Raw genomic sequence first — 20,138 nt, forward strand, 5'->3', positions numbered from 1 at the left:
CTGCTGGCATGCTTCATGCTTTCCGTGCACCATGTTTTGCTTAAGGAATGGAATAATGCTTAGTACTTATCAAATGCAATGCTGCCTGCCAATCATCACTCTTATGAGGCTACAAGAATGTCTGCATGCACCATCCCATTTCATTATGCTCGTCTAGCCCTGCTAGGGTTGGTGGAGGTGTAGTCTGTTGACCAGCAAGTTGAATGATTTGTATTAACTGGAGCTTTATTGCATTGGATCCACAAGTTACTAAACAAAGGACCCCAAACTGCTCAGCGTCTCAGGAAGCTTAGCTCACTTTAGAGGGAGCCCACCTTACTGTATTTAAAACACTTAATGGTGCTTGGCCCCTGGTACATTCTGCTCAATGCTCTGGCTCAATATATGCGCACGCTTTGTTTTCTGTACTGCTTTTGCTGTTCTTGTCTGTGTCGGTCGCCCAGCAGGAATACGTCCTGAGCCCCTTGGCAGACCGGGCCGATGCCTAGCGAGGCTTGTCGGCTGGACCTTGATTTTTCTGGCACGCCTGTTTTCAACTGCAAACATCTTCATTCTCATGAGAACCGCACGTGCACCACTGCTTGTGTTAACTTTCTTTAACTGCACTCTCACAGCATCCAGAAGGTCTGTGTAGCAGGGGTCTGCTTCGCCAGCTGGTTCGACCAGTCGTTGGAACTCCTGCTGCAAGCCATTCTTTGTTTTTTCAAGATTCTGGAAAAAATTTCATGGAAAAGCATTTTTGTCACAGTTCTCTCATTGGCATAGCATAAATACATCATCATTTGCAAATTTCTCAAAGCTTTTATGATGGGTGACCATCTTCAAACATAATTATTTGCTCACATGTTTGCTTTCATCTTCACTTGTTTACTAACTTGCTTGGGTAAGTCACAAGCACAATATATATATAAGGGTTGGAGTTTAAATAAAGAGCCTAGGCCAAATTCATTTTTTTAAATTCGGTTTTAAATTAAAAGAACAATATCTTTGCGGTGTGCACCACACCACAGCCTGCTGGCTCTTCAGCACGAGTTGCAATCAGTCTCAAGAGAAAACTAACCAGGCACCGAAGCTAAGAGCCATGCGAGACAATGAAATCTTTGGATTAAGCAGAGCATTTGCAAATTTTAAGGCATTTCTTGGCTGCTTCAGACATGTCGGGTGCAGACCGAGAGCCTTCACCACCTTTCCCGGTCAAGTCTAATAGCACAGTGCCTTCTGCTCACGGACTCTCACCTTGTTAGAGACGTCAGTTTGTTAACGAGGTGTGAGGATCTGTGTGATTGCAGGTCTTATTTTAAACAAACACAAAAGTACAAACAATAAACGAGGCGCATTTTATCGGAAAGGAAACCAATTTCAATATGAGCGAGAAAAAAGGAAAGGAACAAGAGAACAACGCAACAACACACGGGAAAAACACATGGGGAAACAGAACAAGGTGCTTACGAAAAATGCAGAAAAAAGAGTCAAAGAGGAAAGTCACACTACTTGTCTTATTCGAGCAACGAGCAGAGAGGACTGGCTGGGTGTCGGGCAGTCAAGGAGTCTCTTGGCGTTCCAACGTCGATGCAACGGTACCGCAGCGTCAGCGTTCGTGGGCTCCCGGCACGGTTCCCAGATCTGGTATCCCGGAAAAAGATCACGTAGGCGCCAGAGGCGGCCTGTGTGGAGCAGCTGACGGATGGACGGAGAAGAGTAGCGCCTGGGCCTGGTGGTTGAGGTCTCGATGATGGATGTCCAGGTCTGGTGGCCCGGACGTCTGCGGCTAAGGCCCAAGCCCGGAACTCGGGGAGCCAGCAGAACTCGTCCACGTCCGTCGCCCACCGCGCTCTTCTCTTCTCTGCCACGTAATCCTCTTCTACCTGTCCCGGCGTACCCCTCCGCACGCGCTCCTCGTGCTTTGTCTTCTTTTCACGAACGCCGCTGGGTGGCGCTATCTCCTTACACGAGGTGTTTTTTCCAACGCATGTAAGTGTACTGGCAACATTTGTAGTTAAAGTAAACCAGTGCGATCACGAAATCAGATGCAAGTGTCTTGGACAAGGTGTCATGGTCGATCGTCGGTGATAGTTGAGCGGCACTTTCATCGTTACCTTGCCGCCGCGGTGCCTCAGTGGCTATGGTGCTCGGCTGCTGTCCCGAAAGACGCGGGTTCGATCCCGGCCGTGGCGGTTGAATTTCTTTGGAGGAGAAATTCGAGGCCCGTGTGCTGTGCGATGTCAGTGCACGTTAGAGAACCCCAGGTGGTCGAAATTTCCGGAGCCCTCCACTACGGCATCTCTCATAGCCTTAGTCGCTTTGGGACGTTAAACCCCATAAACCAAACCAAACTTTCATCGTTACCGTCACCATGCAGACTACATAATCTGAGACCCTCTGGCTTCTTGTGGATTTCTGCAGCGGTCGCTTTTTCCTTGCTCCCAATCCAAAGCTTAGCTTAGCTCTTGTGAAGTGTGTGCTGCTGTCAGAGTTCATGCCACAGTTGGTGCCATGCTTGCACTGTGTTGCAAGCATAAAATACCCTTGCATTTTTCACAACCAGATAAAGTTATTGTAACATGAAGGCGACTAGAAAGAGAGGCCTGGTTCTGCTCTCCTAAGTGAGAGAGGTGTATATGTATGTTGTTGGCCTGTTACTGTCACATTTTTTTCTCATTTGTCTGGTTTTTGTGCAAAGTAGATATTTCCAGCCGACCTAATCACTTAACTCATACACTGTTATTATGCGAAGCATATTAAAGTAGGTTTCGGGCCTTCGCGCGACGCCCGGCGGTGGCCACCATTGACCTTGTAGTGAGATCACATGATGTGACGTCACGTGATGACGTCACACCGGCTGCAGATGGGGCCTCATATCGCGCCGCCGGATGTCGCCCGGCGGAGGCCTCCACGCTTCGGTTCGCGCCGTCGCGCGCAACGCGGCGACGGCGCCACCATCGCTGCATCGTACGTGATATGTGACGTCACGCCAGGGATGAAGCGGCGCGCGCCCGCCGTCGCGTCAGTCTCTGTGCCCGCAACCGCGCCAGCGTCTTTGCGCCGGGCGTGTATGCGGTCAAGATGCCTCCAAACGCTAAGGACGTTAATAATAAGAATGCAAAACGAAGACTGCTTCGCATCCACTGGGCTTGATAAGAGCTCCCGAACTGCGCCTGGCGTAGCGTCGCCGATTTGACATATCCGACCACAACCGGCTCTCGCCCACGCGCCGAAAACGTCAGAGTATAACCGCGCCTTTATTGCCAAGTTAGGTAACTTGCAGGAAAGTAAGATAAAATGAGAGTGTCTGACATCTTTTCTTGACTTGTATTTCTCTCAGCTTTTGATACTTGATACTTTGTTTTGATACTTTATAGGAAGAAAGGGGAATGAAACAGTATCATACCTCTGCCTTTTGATGCAGGTCAGCTGATGACGGTCCTTGCGATGTGATAGAGCTCCAGTTTTCTGGCTCTGTAACCATTTCACTTGGGGGGAGGAGGTTCGCTTCGCTGGAATGATTGGGTTCCTCATCAACTTCAGTCATTGGCATGAACTCGCGTGGGGGGCACCTGTCGCCAAGTGCCAGATAGCCCAGCTGGGTGCAGTCAGTGGGTGTGAGTTCTGGGCTGTTTGGGAATGCGCCGCCAAAAGCCTTCTGCACAATGGCCTGATGCTTGCAGTATGCCCCTTGACTTCCTACCCAGCAGGTACATACCCCAATGTCGGCTCGTACCTCATATGCCCCTGTGCCTTTGGCATTTGGCACATTGTACGTGGCTTCATCCACTTTTGTAATTGACCCTGATGGATGTTGTGGGGCTTTTTCTGAAAAATTTTCGAAACGTGTTCGATGTGAGGGCTCTCTGTAGTGTGTGTGGCGCAGAAGTCGTGTTTCGAAATACCTTTTCCAGTTGCCTATTACGAATTCAGTGAACGCTACAGCATTATATGCCTTTGTATGGCTAAGGATGACGTCTTTCAGTATTCGGACAGACGCCTCCGAGTAATTGTTAGTGTTCTGGCCGCGTGTTGTGGCACCTTGACGGTACAGGAGTGCCCATTCCGCCTTATGCTGCAAAAACAGTTCAACTCTTCGGTTGTAGTTTTCATAAGGCAGATACTGAAGGTGTGCTGTAGCTGCCTCCAGTTCATTCTCATTCTTGGCATACAGGATCTGAAACAGGCACATGAATATGCAGTCACTTATCAGTCACTGTTCAACAACTTTGTCATGGTCTAGTATTTATATTCCAGGTTCTCGTAACGCATACACAGATACAACATCACATGCAAGTGGTATAAGGGTGCCATGCAAGCAAAATAAGAGGAATGGTATTTAGGGCCAGCATTACTCTGCATACAGCCTGCACTATAATTGAATGCTGGATTTTAATTTGCCCGGTTACTACTATGCTTTGTTTACATGTTGCTAATAGTATGCACCATATTATCTTATCATGTTTTCCAAGTTGCCTGAATTTAAAAAATCTTCACATCATCATCATGATCAGCAGCAGCACTAGCAGCAGCCTTACTACTCTCGCTGCAGGGAAAATCTCTCCAATTAATCCTGCCCTGTGCCAGCTGCAGCCAGCCTTTCCCCGCACACTTCTTAATCTCATCCACCCACCCAACTTTCGGCCGACCCCTGCTACGCTTGCCCTCTCTTGGTATCCACTCCGTTACCCTTGAGGACCAGCGGTTATCTTGCCTTCGCATTACATGCCCTGCCCAAGCCCATTTCTTCCTCTTGATTTAAACTAGGATGTCATTAACCCGCGTTTGTTCCCGCACCCATTCTGCCCGCTTCCGATCTCTTAACGTTACACCTATCATTTTTCTTTCCACAGCTGGCTGCGTTGTCCTTAACTTAAGCTGAACCCTCTTTGTTAGCCTCCACGTTTCTGCCCCACAGGTGAGTACTGGTAAGATACAGCTGTTGTATACTTTTCTCTTGAGGGATATTGGTAAACTGCCATTCACGATCTGAGAGACCCTACCAAATGCGCTTCACTCCATTGTTAAAGGGGCTCCGAAAGGGCTGTAATAAGATTGCGGTACGCTGGGTATGTTAAAGCACGCCGCTTCGCGAGTGTTGTCCAGTAAGAGTTTTTTTAAATGTGGTTCGTAGAAACTGAGTTATCTGTACTCAAATTGTGAATTTCAGCACCTTTGCGCTTTCCCTCTCCTCTCGTCACTTCTTGCATGCTGGAAGGTTGGCGCTCCTGCGTCGGCCCCACAAATGGGAGCGGAGCTTCCTGACCCACCACAGCTATTTTGCGTGTGTTTGTGGGTTCTCTGTTGCATGTAGAAGTGTAATATTTGGCTCAGGTTTTCATGACAACACGACGCAGTGACACTATGGAATGTAATGCACTTGCACAGCAACCCGTGTAGAGATGGTATCTATGATTCGTGAACTGTTAATACTGTGCTTAACTGAGACAATTTATTGTGTCAGTTATGACAGGCAATGTTCTCAACTTATTTTCCCATTCTGATCAAAGTCCTCAAAACATATGAAAAGCAATCTTGGTGCATTGCAAACCATGTCTCCCAGTGATCACTTAATTTTGATACCATGCATTATAGCATGCAAATTCAACTTTCACTGCCACAGGTGTGGTTAGTCTGAAGCCATCAAATAATAACACAGGTGTTGGCTTTAGCTGCCATTCATGGGTCATAGAGACTTTTGTTCCCAGTAGTACCTTTCACATGTGAGCCACTAGCTTAGAGCTAGGAAACAAAAAATAAGGTCAACACGACACAAGTAACCTCACTGCAGGGGTACTTGAATGATAATTTTTTGCGACATTAGGTTTGTCAAGCTTATCTTTGAATCAGTCGAAATACTGCAACTACTCAGTGCCTGTCTGTAAATATAATTTGTCGAATACAGTTGAAATTTTTCCTACCTTCTGGAATGCTGCAATCAGCTGACGTCTTTCATCTTTTGGAATGTTGTTGCGTGCCGATGTTAACCAGCGCCACTCTGCTTGAAGCACATGGAAATGGCAGAGCAGTTGGCGTGCAGTAGGCCAAACATTGTGCAGTGCATCCTTTTCAGGTCGCGAGTTGTCGCTCATGAATGCAATAGGAGCCTGCATATGTAGCACGAGATGATATCCATCATTTCTCTACATGTGTGCTTTTTTTTCTCTTCTTAAGGTGGACCACTTAGGGGTATATGCATATTACTTGCACATTCTACATAATAGGGCTTTAAACACCTTTTTTTCATCTGCATGTTTTCCACATAACAAACTGAGTATCACTGAGACCCAAATGACACAAGCTGACCTAGTAATTATGCTGCTATGACAAAGATAGTGATGGTAATTATAATGTAACTATTTCATAACTCATTCAAAACTTCACCCAGACTATTTCATAACTCATTCAAAACTTCACCCAGAACACATTTATTATCTGAGCGAAAGAAACCAAATCTAAATTTCACTTCTATGTTCTTACGATCACCATCTACTGCAGGAGAAAGACCTGTTTCTTCATTCATTCTCTAGTTACACCTCACAAGTTTCCTAGTTGTTAGTTTTAACCGCTTCAAGCAAAGAAAGAGCTTGTGCATCTAAAGGTTGTCGAGCCCTTATATCCTAAAAATGTTGCACGAATAGGATGTATGTAGTCACTTGTGAGTGAACATGTAACTAGCAGCGTACTGACTGTGAACCAGTACTGTAGCACAGTGAAATCCTATGCCTGCTTATATCCGTGTACGCATCAACGTGTCAACGATTGACCTGTTGTGGACATGTGTTGATGTGCGGACCTTTTCTTTTTGTTATGAAGAGTACATAGTTCTCCAGTTCATATTAAATTTCTCTCCATTAAAATGAAAAGTTGTGGTTCAGCCTTATTTAAAATATGAACTAATATACAAGATGTAGACCAAAAGCTCTGATTGGCACTTAGGAAATTCTCAGTACCAGTAGGCATGTTTTGTTTTCTTAATTTATCCACTTTATATCATGTTGCGAATGGAGCTCTGTGGCTTGTCATGAGTGAAGCCAACATGTATACAGGCTTTCAGGCTCAACTATGAGCTGGTGCTCTGATCATTGCATGGTAAATATTTTGGTACCACACAAATGGAGAACTTAAAAAGCGCATCTTCTAAAAAACATGGACATTTTCTACATCTTCTGAAACGTCTTCTGAAACACATGACAGGTCCAACTTGTGACTTAAATTGGCTTCTCTTGAAGCGTGCATTTATATTTTGTTTTTATTTTTCTAATGTTGCGCTGTGTATAGATGCGGCTGACATTATTAACAAAGAGTCATACCTCACTGTTCCCGAAGCATAACAGGTGTCGTTGCTTCAGCAACTGAAAGGCAAAGCTATATCCTTGCCTACTTTGGGAGCTGTGCACAAGCACAGCTATGGGGACTGCGCCAGCCTTCGTGGCTGTAAGGAGCACTGTTGCAGTGCTCCCATCTGCATCACAGGATGCTGTGGAGTCAATGAAGACTACTTCACGTGCTTAATCCAGGCATTGGGCACGGCGCATGATAGGCGTCACAATGACAACAGCCCAGCAGTCATCTGTGAGGCTAGTTGTGCACACATCAGTCCCTGCAAAATAGAAAGCACAAGCCAATAAGATTGCTGCTTTGCAAACTGCAAACTAAGTTATTAAACTGGCATTTTCTTAGCTTGCTATTTATGTTACTGTGAACGAAAAACTGTAGCAGTTTCCTGCTAACACATGCTTCTTCCTTCATTTAAATTAACGACATTTAAAAGGCGGAAAATGCAGCGCTGGTGTCTGCTGTTATTTCATTATTTCCACTGTTCACAGTGCATAGAATTTCTGAGTGCGTCACTTTTCAACAGCTTGCAAAAGTCTTGAGGCTTCCAAAGGCTTTTGGAACCTGTCAGGACATGAAAACAGTTTTTTATATGCACTCATGAAAAAGTGGTCACTTCTTTATTCTTGTTGCCATGCAAAAGCAAGCTGCTCTGACCCTTGCAGATAGTAATGTGCAGTTACAAAATAAATGCAGCTTTGGGAAATACGAAGGAAAGCAGAAGTGGCACTCACTTTTTAAATCAGGACAGACCACGGCTTTTTCCTTATGTTGCGGTCCTTTTTTTGTTGTTGTTTGTAAGTGACTGATTTCTTGTGAAACATTTTCCATGCGCGCAATCCGGCGTTGGTGATTTTCGATATGACATCTAGGTGGTGCCATGCGCACGTTTCACTGTACAAATCGTGTGCACTCTTGAAATCAGTTCTTATTTTAGGGATATACATAATGGGCTGCTTCCAAAATGGCTGCTGTGCCGGTAACTGCTTCTGCAGAATTGAACTGTCCACCATCCACTACCAAAATGCATTCCTGCATTGTTCTCCTGCCATTCATGTACAAGAATTGATAGGTCACAGCACTGTCAGGCCCACCACCTCTCATGGAGAGCACCACAAATAAATATTTGACTTGTTACTTGTTCTTTCATGCGAAGACATCTCCACTTGTCAAAGCACTATCTTTAGGCTGAGGTTTAGTTCGGCCTTATTTTTCCTTGCAGTTGCTCTCTAGAAAATGAAAAGTTCTTATTTCAGACAGCTATGGTGTGCTGTGCTTAGCGTTGAATGCACAGCAAGATTGCTGCATGGATAGTGCTGTACTGCATGGCTGTATACTAACACTGTGTTTAGCTTTATATATAATGACTGAGCTTGCCCTGGGCTGCATACTCTGATATCTTCTCCTGCAGCTCTGATGTGGGGTTCCCTGATGGACCATACTTGGAAGCCCGCCATTCTTGATGTCAGCGGTATACACAACCCTGGATTGGGTTAATGCTGCCATTGGCGAGTAGAACAGGACCATCGGGCAGCAGCCCTTCATGATAGCGCATGGCTTCGGAGGGTGCTAAGCCCGCTTCAAAGTATTGGAGAAAAGTGCACTTTGTCTCCTCGGTGGCACGGAGCATGCGCAGGGCATCAGCAGAGTCAGTGCTGTGATTGTGGCTCGCTGTGAGTTTGACCACAGCTGCTAGGGCACTGGCCTGCGTAAGAACACATCATTTTTTTTGTGTCCCGGTTGATTTTCTTAATTTTGAAGTCGACTTTGGCCAGGCATTTGGTATTGCACCTTGTTCCTGTCTTGTTGCGTTGATGATGCTGGCAGCACCAGACTTTGTGAAAGACCGTCCTTAAATAAGAAAAGCGAGTTTATAAATATTAGTTTACATCTTGAACAGATTACAAATGCAGCATGTATCGCTTGCAAATGTATTACTCATAAATGTGAATCATAAGTGCAATGATAGGCAGTGCACCAAGGTACCTCCTACCCCTCATCATGTTTATATAACTGCACTACAGCTGCACTTGAACTTTTCACATATGTAAAACAATGTCAGTTATGAACTTTTGGGACCACTGCATGCAGAAGTATATTATACACTTACATATACTCATACCGATATTGCAATGTGCATATTAAAAATTTTGATGCACTGGCATGCTGTCCATGCTGTGTTGTCTTGGCAACAATTGTTTCAATTACTAGTGTATGGAAATCATGAATGTACGAGCATCTCATAATGCTTATGAAACTTTGTGATTCTTGTATATGAAGGAAGCCTATGGCATAGGAAGGCACAGGGATTGTTTTACAGCAAAAGCTGTTATAGGATTGTTTGAGTTTTATAGCCCTGCATTCTACTTGAAATCTACAACTTCAGCCATAAGACCTTAATTACTTTGTGAATTAATTCAATTTCACTTAATTAATTTAATTGATTTAAATTATGCCACAACTGGCAGCCATTGTAGTGAATTTAATTAAAGTTACTTGAACTCTGGCTATATGCCAACCCTGGCTGGTGGCGGCCATAATTACTTTGCGACAGATCATTGCTTACTTATTTTATTTCAGTTAACTGGCAGGTGGCAAAGTGGAGAGAAGGAAATCCTCGTGGACGTTTTAGGAAAGAGAAGAGAGAGGGAGAGTGCTAGAACTACAAGAGGGAGTGGGGTGGGGAGGAGGTAGAAGAGGAAAGGCAGGGATGTTAACCGGAAGAATAATCGGTTTGCTACCATACGCGGAGGGGAGGGGGGAGGTTAAAAAAATGAAAGGGAAAAGCGAGTAGCAGGAAATTGAAGGGTGCCCAAATACACTAGTGCGTTGCGGTGGAACCATCTTACCATCTGCTTCTCATTTTCTCCTGTCTAGGGCCACGCGATCCATTTAGAAAAAAAGGTTCGTAATGCATTGTTCTTAATTCCTGGTAAGCATTTCCGGCACATGAAATGAAATAGCAGCTGTAGGAAAAATAACCATTCTATGAACTGAAACATTACGCAGCGGAATAAAACGAGAATGGCTGTTGAAATAACTTTTCTTACTTCGTGCACTTGTTTTGGGCGCTTTGCACAATCCACGAGGTATTAGTGTGCGCGCTGCAGCGCTCCATCCACTTCTCTGCAGCAGCAGCATCGAGAACGTTCATCCGCAAGACCTTTACATCCGTAGTCGGCGCTGCGGTGTCCTCCTCGCACTCCAGGGTGGCAGTGTGCAGGGTGGAAGCCCCAGGGGATAAAAAAATAGCTCCAGACGCGCCACCGTCCTCTACGCAGCCCATAGTGGATGTGCTGGGCCCCATCGCGCCAGCGCCCAAAATCCCGGGCGATGTGGTGGAGGGAGTAGAGGCATCAAGAGCCTTAGAGTGTTCCATATGTATGACACACACGTTGCCAAAAACTGCAGAATGGGCTCAACGAACAGAAGTCGGCGAATGACACTTCGACAAGCTGCTTCTCCGCGCTTCTGAGATCGAAAAGGCGCGAAAAACAGCGGACGAGTGCGCTTCTCCGCGGTTTCTGGGATCGAAAAGGCGCGAAAAACATCGGACGAATACACTTGGTGATTTCCGACTTCCGGGTCTCTTCGAACAAAACGTTTTGCACCACTCTGGTTGTAAAAATTTCACGACTGCGATTCATCAGTTTGCATGTGTTGCGCTGTTTTTGCTCGTTTGCGTATGAAATGTTTATTCTGTACGTGTACCAGCCCAGATTTGTTTTCTGCACTACGGCAACGTTGGCAGGATCTGGTTGGGGCGACTGTGGCGCAAAAACAAGCGCACAACACGAGGCCTGAAAAAGTAACGAAACGAAAAACGTGACCCTACCCTGCACGCCTACTGAAAAGACTATGTGCTTGATCGCGTATTTCTCCGACTGAAAAGGCTATGCACATAATCGCATATTTCTCGGACTGTACGCCGGGCATGCACATAATCGCATATTTCTCGGACTGCACGCCGAGCGCGACCGCGTGGATGTATTTGGCCGCTGTCGTTTGCTGGAGCGCAACCGGCTTGTCGTCTGGTGCGGAACAGTGGCGCAAAAACACACAGCACACACGAGGCCTAAAAAAATGAAACGAAGAACTTGACCCTACCCTGCACGCCTGCTAACAAGGTTATGTACTTGATCGCGTATTTGTCCGACTGAAAAAGCTGTTCTCGGACGTGCGCGACCCCGCGTGCAATGTATTTGGTTAAAACTGAAGGCACAGCGCACGGAAGACAGGACTAAGGAAGGGACAAACACAGCGCTGTGTTTGTCCCTTCCTTAGTCCTGTCTTCCGTGCGCTGTGCCTTCAGTTTTAACAATGTACCGACTAGCCCAAACAAATACCTTAATGTATTTGGGCCGCTGTCCTCTGCTGGAGCGCAACCGGCGCGGCGTCTGCTACGGAAGTGACGTATGGAGTAGAGCGAGCCAATGAGCAGTGACCTGGCTGGGCCAGTGTCGTACGAGGTCGAGGTGCAGACACCCAACAGATCCCGCACGTGTAGGCGACACAAGGACCATTTGGTACGAGCCTCGGCTGCGAATACGGCGTCCCCATTTACGGTGGGGTAGGAGACCGACATCTGTTATCCAGAACTTTAAGATTGTCCGCCACCCTCATCAACCGCTGTCTCCGCAGCAAGCCCTGCACCCGTGGTCAGGCCCTACGAGGCGGTACCCTCAACGACTCAGGAAGCTGCCTGACCAGTACCAGCCATCGTGACTCTCCAAATTGCGGTGGAGGAAGTGATGTGTGCTGCCGCAGTGTTACCGGCGTGGTAAGTGACGCGCACCTGCAAGCGAGCACCTGCATGAGCGCCGTCGGAGAAAGCATCCGAACTGTCGCCCAATAAAGTACTACGTAGCCTTCTTATCGCTTCTTCCTTGCCGGGACCCGCGAACACCACATGGAATCTCACTGTCGTCTTTTAAGATATGCATAATATGTTTCTATACAGCCGCAACCCCCTCTCTAGCAGGAGATGCGGGGTTCGATCTCCAGAGCCACCGGCTACGAGCTGGCGCTAAAATCTGTACAACCTCTCTCGTGGCATATTCACCACAGTCAAAATGCTTCAAAAGCTCTTTCGAAGAAAAAAAAATCTCCGCTCAAAGCCTGTAAGTAAAAGCGTCTATGTTCTAAGTCCGATCTTAAAGGAACGTCCCCATAACCTAAGTTTAACATAAAAGGATAGGCTCTTTTGATATAATTTGGAATATAGCAGTTGTATCAGGGAAGACTGAGTAATTTTTTGAAGTAATTTTTAAAATAAGCCTTTTGAGGTAAATTATGGCTTGGCATGTCGGCGGACGTTAGAAACCGGCGTATCGTCTTAGGTAAAGATTTGGTTAATTTTTTTTTTGTTATTTTTTAACTATTTGAGTTGGCCACTTATAGTTGCAATTAGACTTGTAGCCAGCCGTTAGTAATAACGGTACCAGCTTTGAGAACATCGAAAATGCGATTAATCCTGGCACTCTGTCTCGAAAAAAATTGGCTATTTCGACTCTATACGTGCATTGGAGGGTTTATTTTTCCTGCACGCTTTTCGAAAGGGCATGAATTTTGGGACGAGGAAGCCAAAAAGTGGGCAACCACAGCGCCAACAATAAATCGCGTTTTCAAAATTCGAAATGCTCTATTGGCTGTTTCTAGTCACTGGCTACAAACCTGTAATTACAACCAGTAGCCTAAACGTGAAAGCTGAAACGTCAATTTTCAGAAAGTAGTTAACCAGCTGGCTATTTAAGATGATTCATCGGTTTTCTAGCGTCCGCCAACGGGGGTAACTTTATGCCGCAAAAGACATTTTTTTTAACCCAAAAAGGACGTATTTTCGAAATTTACTTAGCTTTCCCTGAAACACCTTGTAGATGTGAGCCATTCTTCTAATATGTCAACGCAATTATTTTGACATCTAAGGCGTTTCTGCTGGCTAGGCACAGCCTTAAAAGGCACCTACACTAATACCATAGAGAAGCCCTTCCTAGATCTGTCCCAAACACCCTTTTTATTTTATTTATTGTTTTTCTTTTTACATAAAGAGGCAGCCGAGACAAAAGGCTGAAAAGCCTGGCGAGGCCTCGGCGCCCTAACAGTTTGACCACATGTTTCACTATGCTTGAAAAATGAAGGCAAGCAGATAACTAAACCATTTTAGATTTCCTACAAAATTAGCGGTGCAAATAGTTTTATGGTCATAAATTTCTTGTGCAGTGAAATATATTGTACTATATCTTTTGGGATGATAAAAACTAAGTCGAAAACGTTTTATCAGGTTGGAAGTAAGGGTTTTGGGATAGTGGCAAATACGCAAAGCCCATAATTAGAGATGAGCTGGTAAAAGCAGTGTGGAACGCTGATCGACGTCCTTCGAAGGAAAATAGGCCTTCGAAATGTCATCTGGCAAGTTGAAGTCGCGTTGAAGAACGGTCGCAACTGACAATATAAATGACAGCCATTGTGAGGCAGCGTGAAAACTCCCGGGTTTCTTTCAGTTGGTGATCTGTCGAAAGGTGCTGCCGAAAGGCTATTTCAGTTCATCAGTGGTTTCTGACAAAAGGAAATGAAAAGCTGTCTCACCACTCTGTTGACACAGTGCGGAAAGGGAAGGAGGATGGATTGAAAGGAGAAAGAGGTGTGGTAGTGGATGGCTTCGAGATAATTTCGTCAACCTCGGCATCTTTAACGCGCACAGATCATCATAATCAGCCTGACTACGCCCACTGCAGGGCAAAGGCCTCTCCCATGTCGTTCCAATTAACCTTTGCGCTTCGCCTCTATCAAAACGCAAGTTTCCAATCCAGACACTGCAGAATCATGTACCAAGTCCGAAATTCTCGAAGAAAAATTCTCAAAATTGAAAGATTGCAAGGCACCCCTATGGAAATGTCGAAGGTAGTAGTCAATTTTTCTGATATGTGTCAAAATCTCTCTTTTAAATTCTTTCCATTGATGCCATTGAAAAGTTAACATAGCCATACAAAAAGAATGGAGAAAACTTGATACGAAAAACGTAAAAAGAAAGGAGAATTCAAGAATGCTGTCACTGGTGTGTGGATATATGGACTGGTATAATGAATTGATTGGTGTTTTATGAAAAAAAAAACTGGTTTCATAAATGGTTGCCGGATAAAAAATTCTTTTGTCCAGAATTGTTGGCTATGGGAAGCCAATGGAGCACTCTGAATATCGCGGGTCTAGGAATAGCTGCTTTTAAGATATTGGAGAAAAGGCCAAAAGCTGGACACACCACGATGCGTACGCAAAACCTCTGTCGGATATAACGCCTCATGTACTCATCTACAGTAACCAGAGAAATGGCCAACTGTCAAACTCGTGAGGCACTTAGCCAGAGGCCCTGGAAGGTGGCGGGTTCTGTATCCAGGCAGTATGGTTGAGGCAGGAACTCAAGGATGTTCCCCATGTTGGCAATTTCCGTAGGTGTCCTCGTCTCCTCTATAGACAGCAGGATATCAGTCGACAGCCCTCCGCCGGTGGGAGATGTGGCAGCCGCCCGCGATATCCAGCAGAGCCGTTCAAGGTATGGGGCCAGGTTGGGCCTCCATGCCTGGGGTGTACTGTTGGAGATGAAGGAAGGCCGGAACCCGTCCCCTGCTGATGCTGGTCTAGCAGCTAGACCCAAGGCTTGGGGTGAACGTTGGGTTCAATGGAGGAGGAAGGAGCGGGTTGTTGCCTCTCCCCACTTCATAAAATTTTTCTTTAGGCACAGTCCAAGTCAGCACGATTTTTAGCATCGTGAGAAGTCCTAACAGAAAGCTTATTGTTGTCCGAAGAATGTACCATCCGGAAGACCCCTGAATTGTAACTTTAATAGTCGTGAGACATTGGTCGCGTGCCTGGGCGCGGCAGGTTGTTGTTTGAGTAACATGTTCCTTCTCTATTGTGGGCGAGAGAAATCAGTGTATTATTTAAACAGTGGAAGCGGACACACGGAGCTATACTCAGCGACTGCTCACTCGTTCAGGGGACTGCTAGCGGGCGAACAAAACTATATACATCATTTTTTAACGGTAAAAATATAGAAATGTAAGAAAACGCAAGGTCTGCCAACGCTAGCCACAATTACGAACACAAACAAGATGGCGGCGTGAGGCGCAGTTGCATCTGATCTCGTTGCTTTGTTGAGTTGCTTAGCTTTCAGTTATAACGAAGGAATCTTTTTAAAAAAGTGGTATAGCATGTAAAATCAACTTTAGAGTATTTATATGCTCTGTACGTGTTGTACCTTGGGAGTCGCTACTGATGAGGCTACGCACTCGGCCCTCAAAGTGTGTTCTGTGGACGCACTCCGACCTGAGTGCTGTTGGGCCGTTGAGTTGACCGACTCGTTCTGCCCCGCAGGTCCCGGCTCCGAAGGACGGTGTCGAACACCGTTATATGGAGGAAGTTTGAGGGCACTGCAATCGCGGAGCGCAAGAGGCCATGTCACACTTTATATTTTTTTCTATTTCGCGGGCATCTGCGAGCGACGAAAAGCTAATGCGTAATGGATGGAAAGCTCGAAGCTGTTCAGTCGGACGTTTCACGGACCGTTCTACAACTGTCTAATTGGAATTTTTCGCCTATCTTCATTTTTCCGAAGTTTATTGATTAATCCCCATTAATTATGCAATTTAGTGCAATACCAAACTAGTGTCACTTGCTCTTTTCAATACCGAACAACATGCATTTGGTCGCGTGGTCTTAGTATGTCATGGCATATTTTTTAAACCCTGGCTAAAGTTATCTGAGATGCCTTGTACACACACACATGCATGAATACATGCGCATTCACACGCACAAAGACGGTTGGAAAAAGTCAGCGAGACACTGAGAGACGTCTTAGAGCCCGGCGTTCATTACAAACATTTGTTAGGTACGCTTTTTATCGTTTGGCATTCGACAATGCTCATTGTTTTTTGAAAAAACCACTTTCGGCATCATCTAGAAACTATTCCTGTTCAATTTAGAAACAACAGCACCTATCCAGGGTCACTGGCACTACATGCTACCAGTATTATGTGTACATCGACGGTTATCACAATAAAATCCCATACCTTTAGTAATATGTGGCTTATATCCAGCGACGTTGCCTTTAAGATTTTTAAAAATTTTTTTAAACTGGCCACGACACGTGCGACCAATTCCGGAGTCTCATTATGGGCCTGAAAAGGCGTGTGCAGCCACTGAACTGCGTTATCAATTGGAGTCTCCGCCCTCCACGAATAAAGAAAGCTTGTACTTACTTGATCGTGCAGACATATGTTACCGTCAGGATGAGAAGAAAGGAAGTTTGCATCCCTTCGATGCTGAGGAGCCAAGATACACTATTAGCTGGCCTGAGACTACGTGCTAGGCATGGGTAGTTTCGCATAATGCCCATTGAGATTGAAATGAGAGTTTGGAGGGTCTACATGTGCATATTTCCCTCGCGATTGAAGCGAGTAGAACATGGCACCGCCGCGGTGGCTCAGTGGTTGCGGCGCTCGGCTACTGACCAGAGAGACGCGGGTTCGATCCCAGCCGCGGCGGCCGAATTTCGATGGAGGCGAAATTCTAGAGGCCCGTGTGCTGTGCGATGTCAGTGCACGTTAAAGAACTTCAGGTGGTCGAAATATCCGGAGCCCTCCACTACCCATGGTAAAACAGTGCGGAAAAAACCATGGATAGTAATAACCAACTTGCCCACCTTTCTGTACTTCTAAATGTCCCTCCACTACGGCGTCCTTCATAGCCTGAGTCGCTTTGGGACGTAATACCCCAACAAAACATGTGCATATTCTTCAAATTATTGCTGTCAGTCTACGTGGACTTTCATCAGGCATGTGTAATGCCATGAGCACAACACAAGGTTGTAGTCACTCGATCTCGATGCGGACTGTAATTTTTCAAGCCGCTGAAAGAATGTGATTGCACTAAAAGAGCTTAAGGATATAAGTGTATCCATGTTACGACCGTTCATGCTAGTGAGCTTGATGTGGTAGCATAGAAAAAAGTGCATATTATATGAGTCGCCATAGTGTACGAGGACAAATTATGCCTATTTAGTATGAAGAGAACAGAATGAGGTCGCAGTCCTTGATCACTTGTCATGATGAAGGCTGTATCTCAAATGTTTTTACTTCTTTTCCCCCGTGACCAGGGTTAACCCTATGCGGCGTAGTGGACTGCTTACGTCATGTGATGTAAAGGTTACGCAGGCAGATCTTGTTTGGAAGTTCCTGCCTCATCACCTCGTTCGGCTGCTTGGTGGGCGGCTGCCACCACCATGGCAGCACCACCATTCCCACAAAACGATCGTCCTCATAAAAGTGCGCGGAGCAAAATAACGCCTTAGGTGTTGACGAAAAAAACCACAAACGTTTCCGAAATGTCATGTGGTACACAGTGAAGAAGCGCAAGAGCCTGGTAGGAAATTACCGCCATTCATAATTCCAGTGTCAATCACGGATGCTTTGGGCTTTGGCTACAAACTGACGAAACTAGCTGGCGGCTGCCTATTCGACCAGATTCATGACCAACCACATTATTTCAAACTCCCAAATGTAACTATGTTCCGAAACATCGCTGTCTCTGTTAGTGCGCATCGATCCCTGAAGTTAGTGAAAGGCGTCGTTTCTGAATACGATTTCCTGACTCTCGACGACGAAGAATTGATGGAAGGGTCAAACGACCACACCATCACGGAAGTATGTCGAATAAACATCCGTAAAGATTATAAGGAAATTCCTGCAAATGACACAGTCCAGATTTGTACCTGTAGTGAGCTCCTAGAATCCATCGAAGTAGAATATCAGAAAATAACTGTACGGATTTCAGTCCCAAATACTCGACGCTGCTTCAACTCACAAAAATTCTGCCATGACTCTCAGAGTGGTCGCGGCCGCAAAACCTGTGCCAAATCTGGATCAAATGACCACGAGTCCGAGAATTTCAATGCTTCAGTTCGAGAACTGTGAAGGAGATCACTCCACGTACTTAGAGTAGAGTCCTACCCGCAGGAAAGAAAATGAGATAATACCCATAAAGACAAAACAAATATATCTTTCAAAGAAACACGTCAGCCGTTCAGACAGACAAAAGGCAGATTTTTGTTCACAGCGAGAACAAATTTCTTGAAGGTGCGGGGTAGCGGCGGGGTGAGCGGGAACATGTTGGGCTTGGTTGTATTACCGGCTCTTTCCTCGCTGGCGTCCCAGAACCCTCTTCGCAGCGCCGCCCTTCCTGCTCCGCTCCTCCGTCTTCCTCTTTTTTCTCCCTTCTCCTCTTTTTTTCTTTCACGGCTATTGCTCTCTTCGGTCTATTCCTCCGGCGAGTCTGCCTCCGCGCCCCGCCGCCGCGGATCTGCGCGTCTACTGGACCACGCGGTCTGTGTTCTTTAATATTAAGCATGAAATGCTTTTGGCTCCCGTTGTCGGCATTGTGGTGACGTCACGCCGAGACCCATCATCCGGGCACTGAATTCCACTCATCCGGGCTCCGAAACGAGAACATCCGGGCACCGTACGAGACGTAACGAGATGCAACGAGACTCTCTAAGCCCTCCTACGGGACCGGCGTACAAGCGCCGGTTGCTCTCCAAACGAGTCACAAAAAAAAACTGCTGCCAGTGTCTTCTCAATGTTTATCAAGATATCAGTCGAGCTGTGCATTTGATAATGCACGGAATTATAATTTCCGATTTCTAATAACGCGTGGAAAAAGCACATACATGCCACAATACACTTCGTTGTCATACGTGATCTGTTAGGGGTTTTGAGAGAAGGCCGCTTAGAGAAAGAGAGCGAGAAGGGCTTTCGGCGGAAAACTTTCGCTCCCTCCCCAAGGATGGCGCTGCGGTCCCACACTCACGCATGTAAAATACAGGCCGCTTGGCCTTCAAGCCCTTTCCCCCTCTGGCAGGCAGATGTATGCACGCTCTCGGAGTATTCGAACGCGCTGCATATACATCCTTGTCAGGCCTGCGTCTCGTCGTGTCCGCGTACGCTTCTGCATCGTCCTGGATTTCAATGCCGCCACCGTCACAGCTGCTTAAGCCGAGCAATGGAGCCTGTGTTAGGCCCGTAAACATTTCATGCTTACTCTACTCTCGGTTACGGGAGAGGCGCATTTTTTTTCGTGTTTTATAGGTTAATTTCTTTGTTATTTTGTTTCTTTACATATTTGCATTTTTTATTTGTTTTGTTTCACTCACGAAACCCGTGCGTTCACTAGATGTGCCTTTTCTCTAATATTTTTTGTGTTTTATGATCTAATTTCTTTATATTTTTGTTTCTTTTCATACTCGCAATTTTTTTATTTGTTTTGTTTGACTCACGAAACCCGCGCGTTCACTAGGTAATAATAATAATAATAATGGTTTTATTTGCGCCAAATGAATACATGGCGCGGGAGACCCGCAGTAAAAGCTGTCACAAGCGACAGCTTGACAAAGCCGGAGGCCCCCCTATACACTTGACAGCATCATAGGCGCAATGAAACGGCATATCTCATCCAAAAAGAAAATAGAACAAAACATGAAAACATCTGCAATTACAATCACTCATAAGAACTACATAAAATTATACAGAAAATGTGTTAGAATGAAGCTAGAAAGCACTTACCTTCTGCCTTTCTGCTCATGCTCAAACCGTGTTCGTGGCGGAATGGCAGCGACTACCCTTGAAGTGCCAAAGGCCCTGGTTCGGTTCCCAGTCTCAATAAAGTTTTTAAGGTGAAAGCCTTTAATGCCTCATACCGTCGTTAGCAGCCGTGTCGGCACATATGTCCGCGTTTTGACGGGTGTCCACCGCTGCCTGGCAGCGCTACAACAC

The 20,138-nt window shown here is 45.9% G+C and overlaps 1 protein-coding gene, 1 long non-coding RNA gene and 1 pseudogene across 2 annotated transcripts in view; 1 reads left to right on the forward strand and 2 right to left on the reverse strand.

Annotated features, from left to right (window-relative positions):
- LOC149367780 (uncharacterized) overlaps window positions 1-20,138 on the forward strand; it is a 190,015-nt gene that overhangs the window by 121,601 nt on the left and 48,276 nt on the right. The gene's annotated exons all lie outside the window — the stretch shown is intronic.
- LOC149367791 (uncharacterized) lies at window positions 334-4,251 on the reverse strand. Its single transcript, XM_089576407.1, has 2 exons — window positions 3,389-4,251; window positions 334-711 (listed from the first exon to the last, which is right to left on the reverse strand). The coding sequence occupies exons 1-2, from the start codon at window positions 4,172-4,174 to the stop codon at window positions 334-336; spliced, it is 1,164 nt and encodes a 387-aa protein (XP_089432533.1). The 5' UTR covers window positions 4,175-4,251.
- Window positions 5,719-10,627, reverse strand: LOC149367792 (uncharacterized; annotated as a pseudogene).

The sequence above is a fragment of the Amblyomma mixtum genome, chromosome 1 (genome assembly GCF_055824585.1).
Source record: "Amblyomma mixtum isolate Tamu chromosome 1, ASM5582458v1, whole genome shotgun sequence".
NCBI classification, from domain to species: domain Eukaryota; kingdom Metazoa; phylum Arthropoda; class Arachnida; order Ixodida; family Ixodidae; genus Amblyomma; species Amblyomma mixtum.

Coding starts and splice junctions, on each gene's coding strand:
- LOC149367791 (XM_089576407.1), bottom strand. CDS start 4,174: ATGTGCCTGTTTCAGATCCTGTATGCCAAGAATGAGAATGAACTGGAG. Junction 712..3,388: donor ACCTGCATCAAAAGGCAGAG/GTATGATACTGT, acceptor AATTTTTTCCAG/AATCTTGAAAAAACAAAGAA.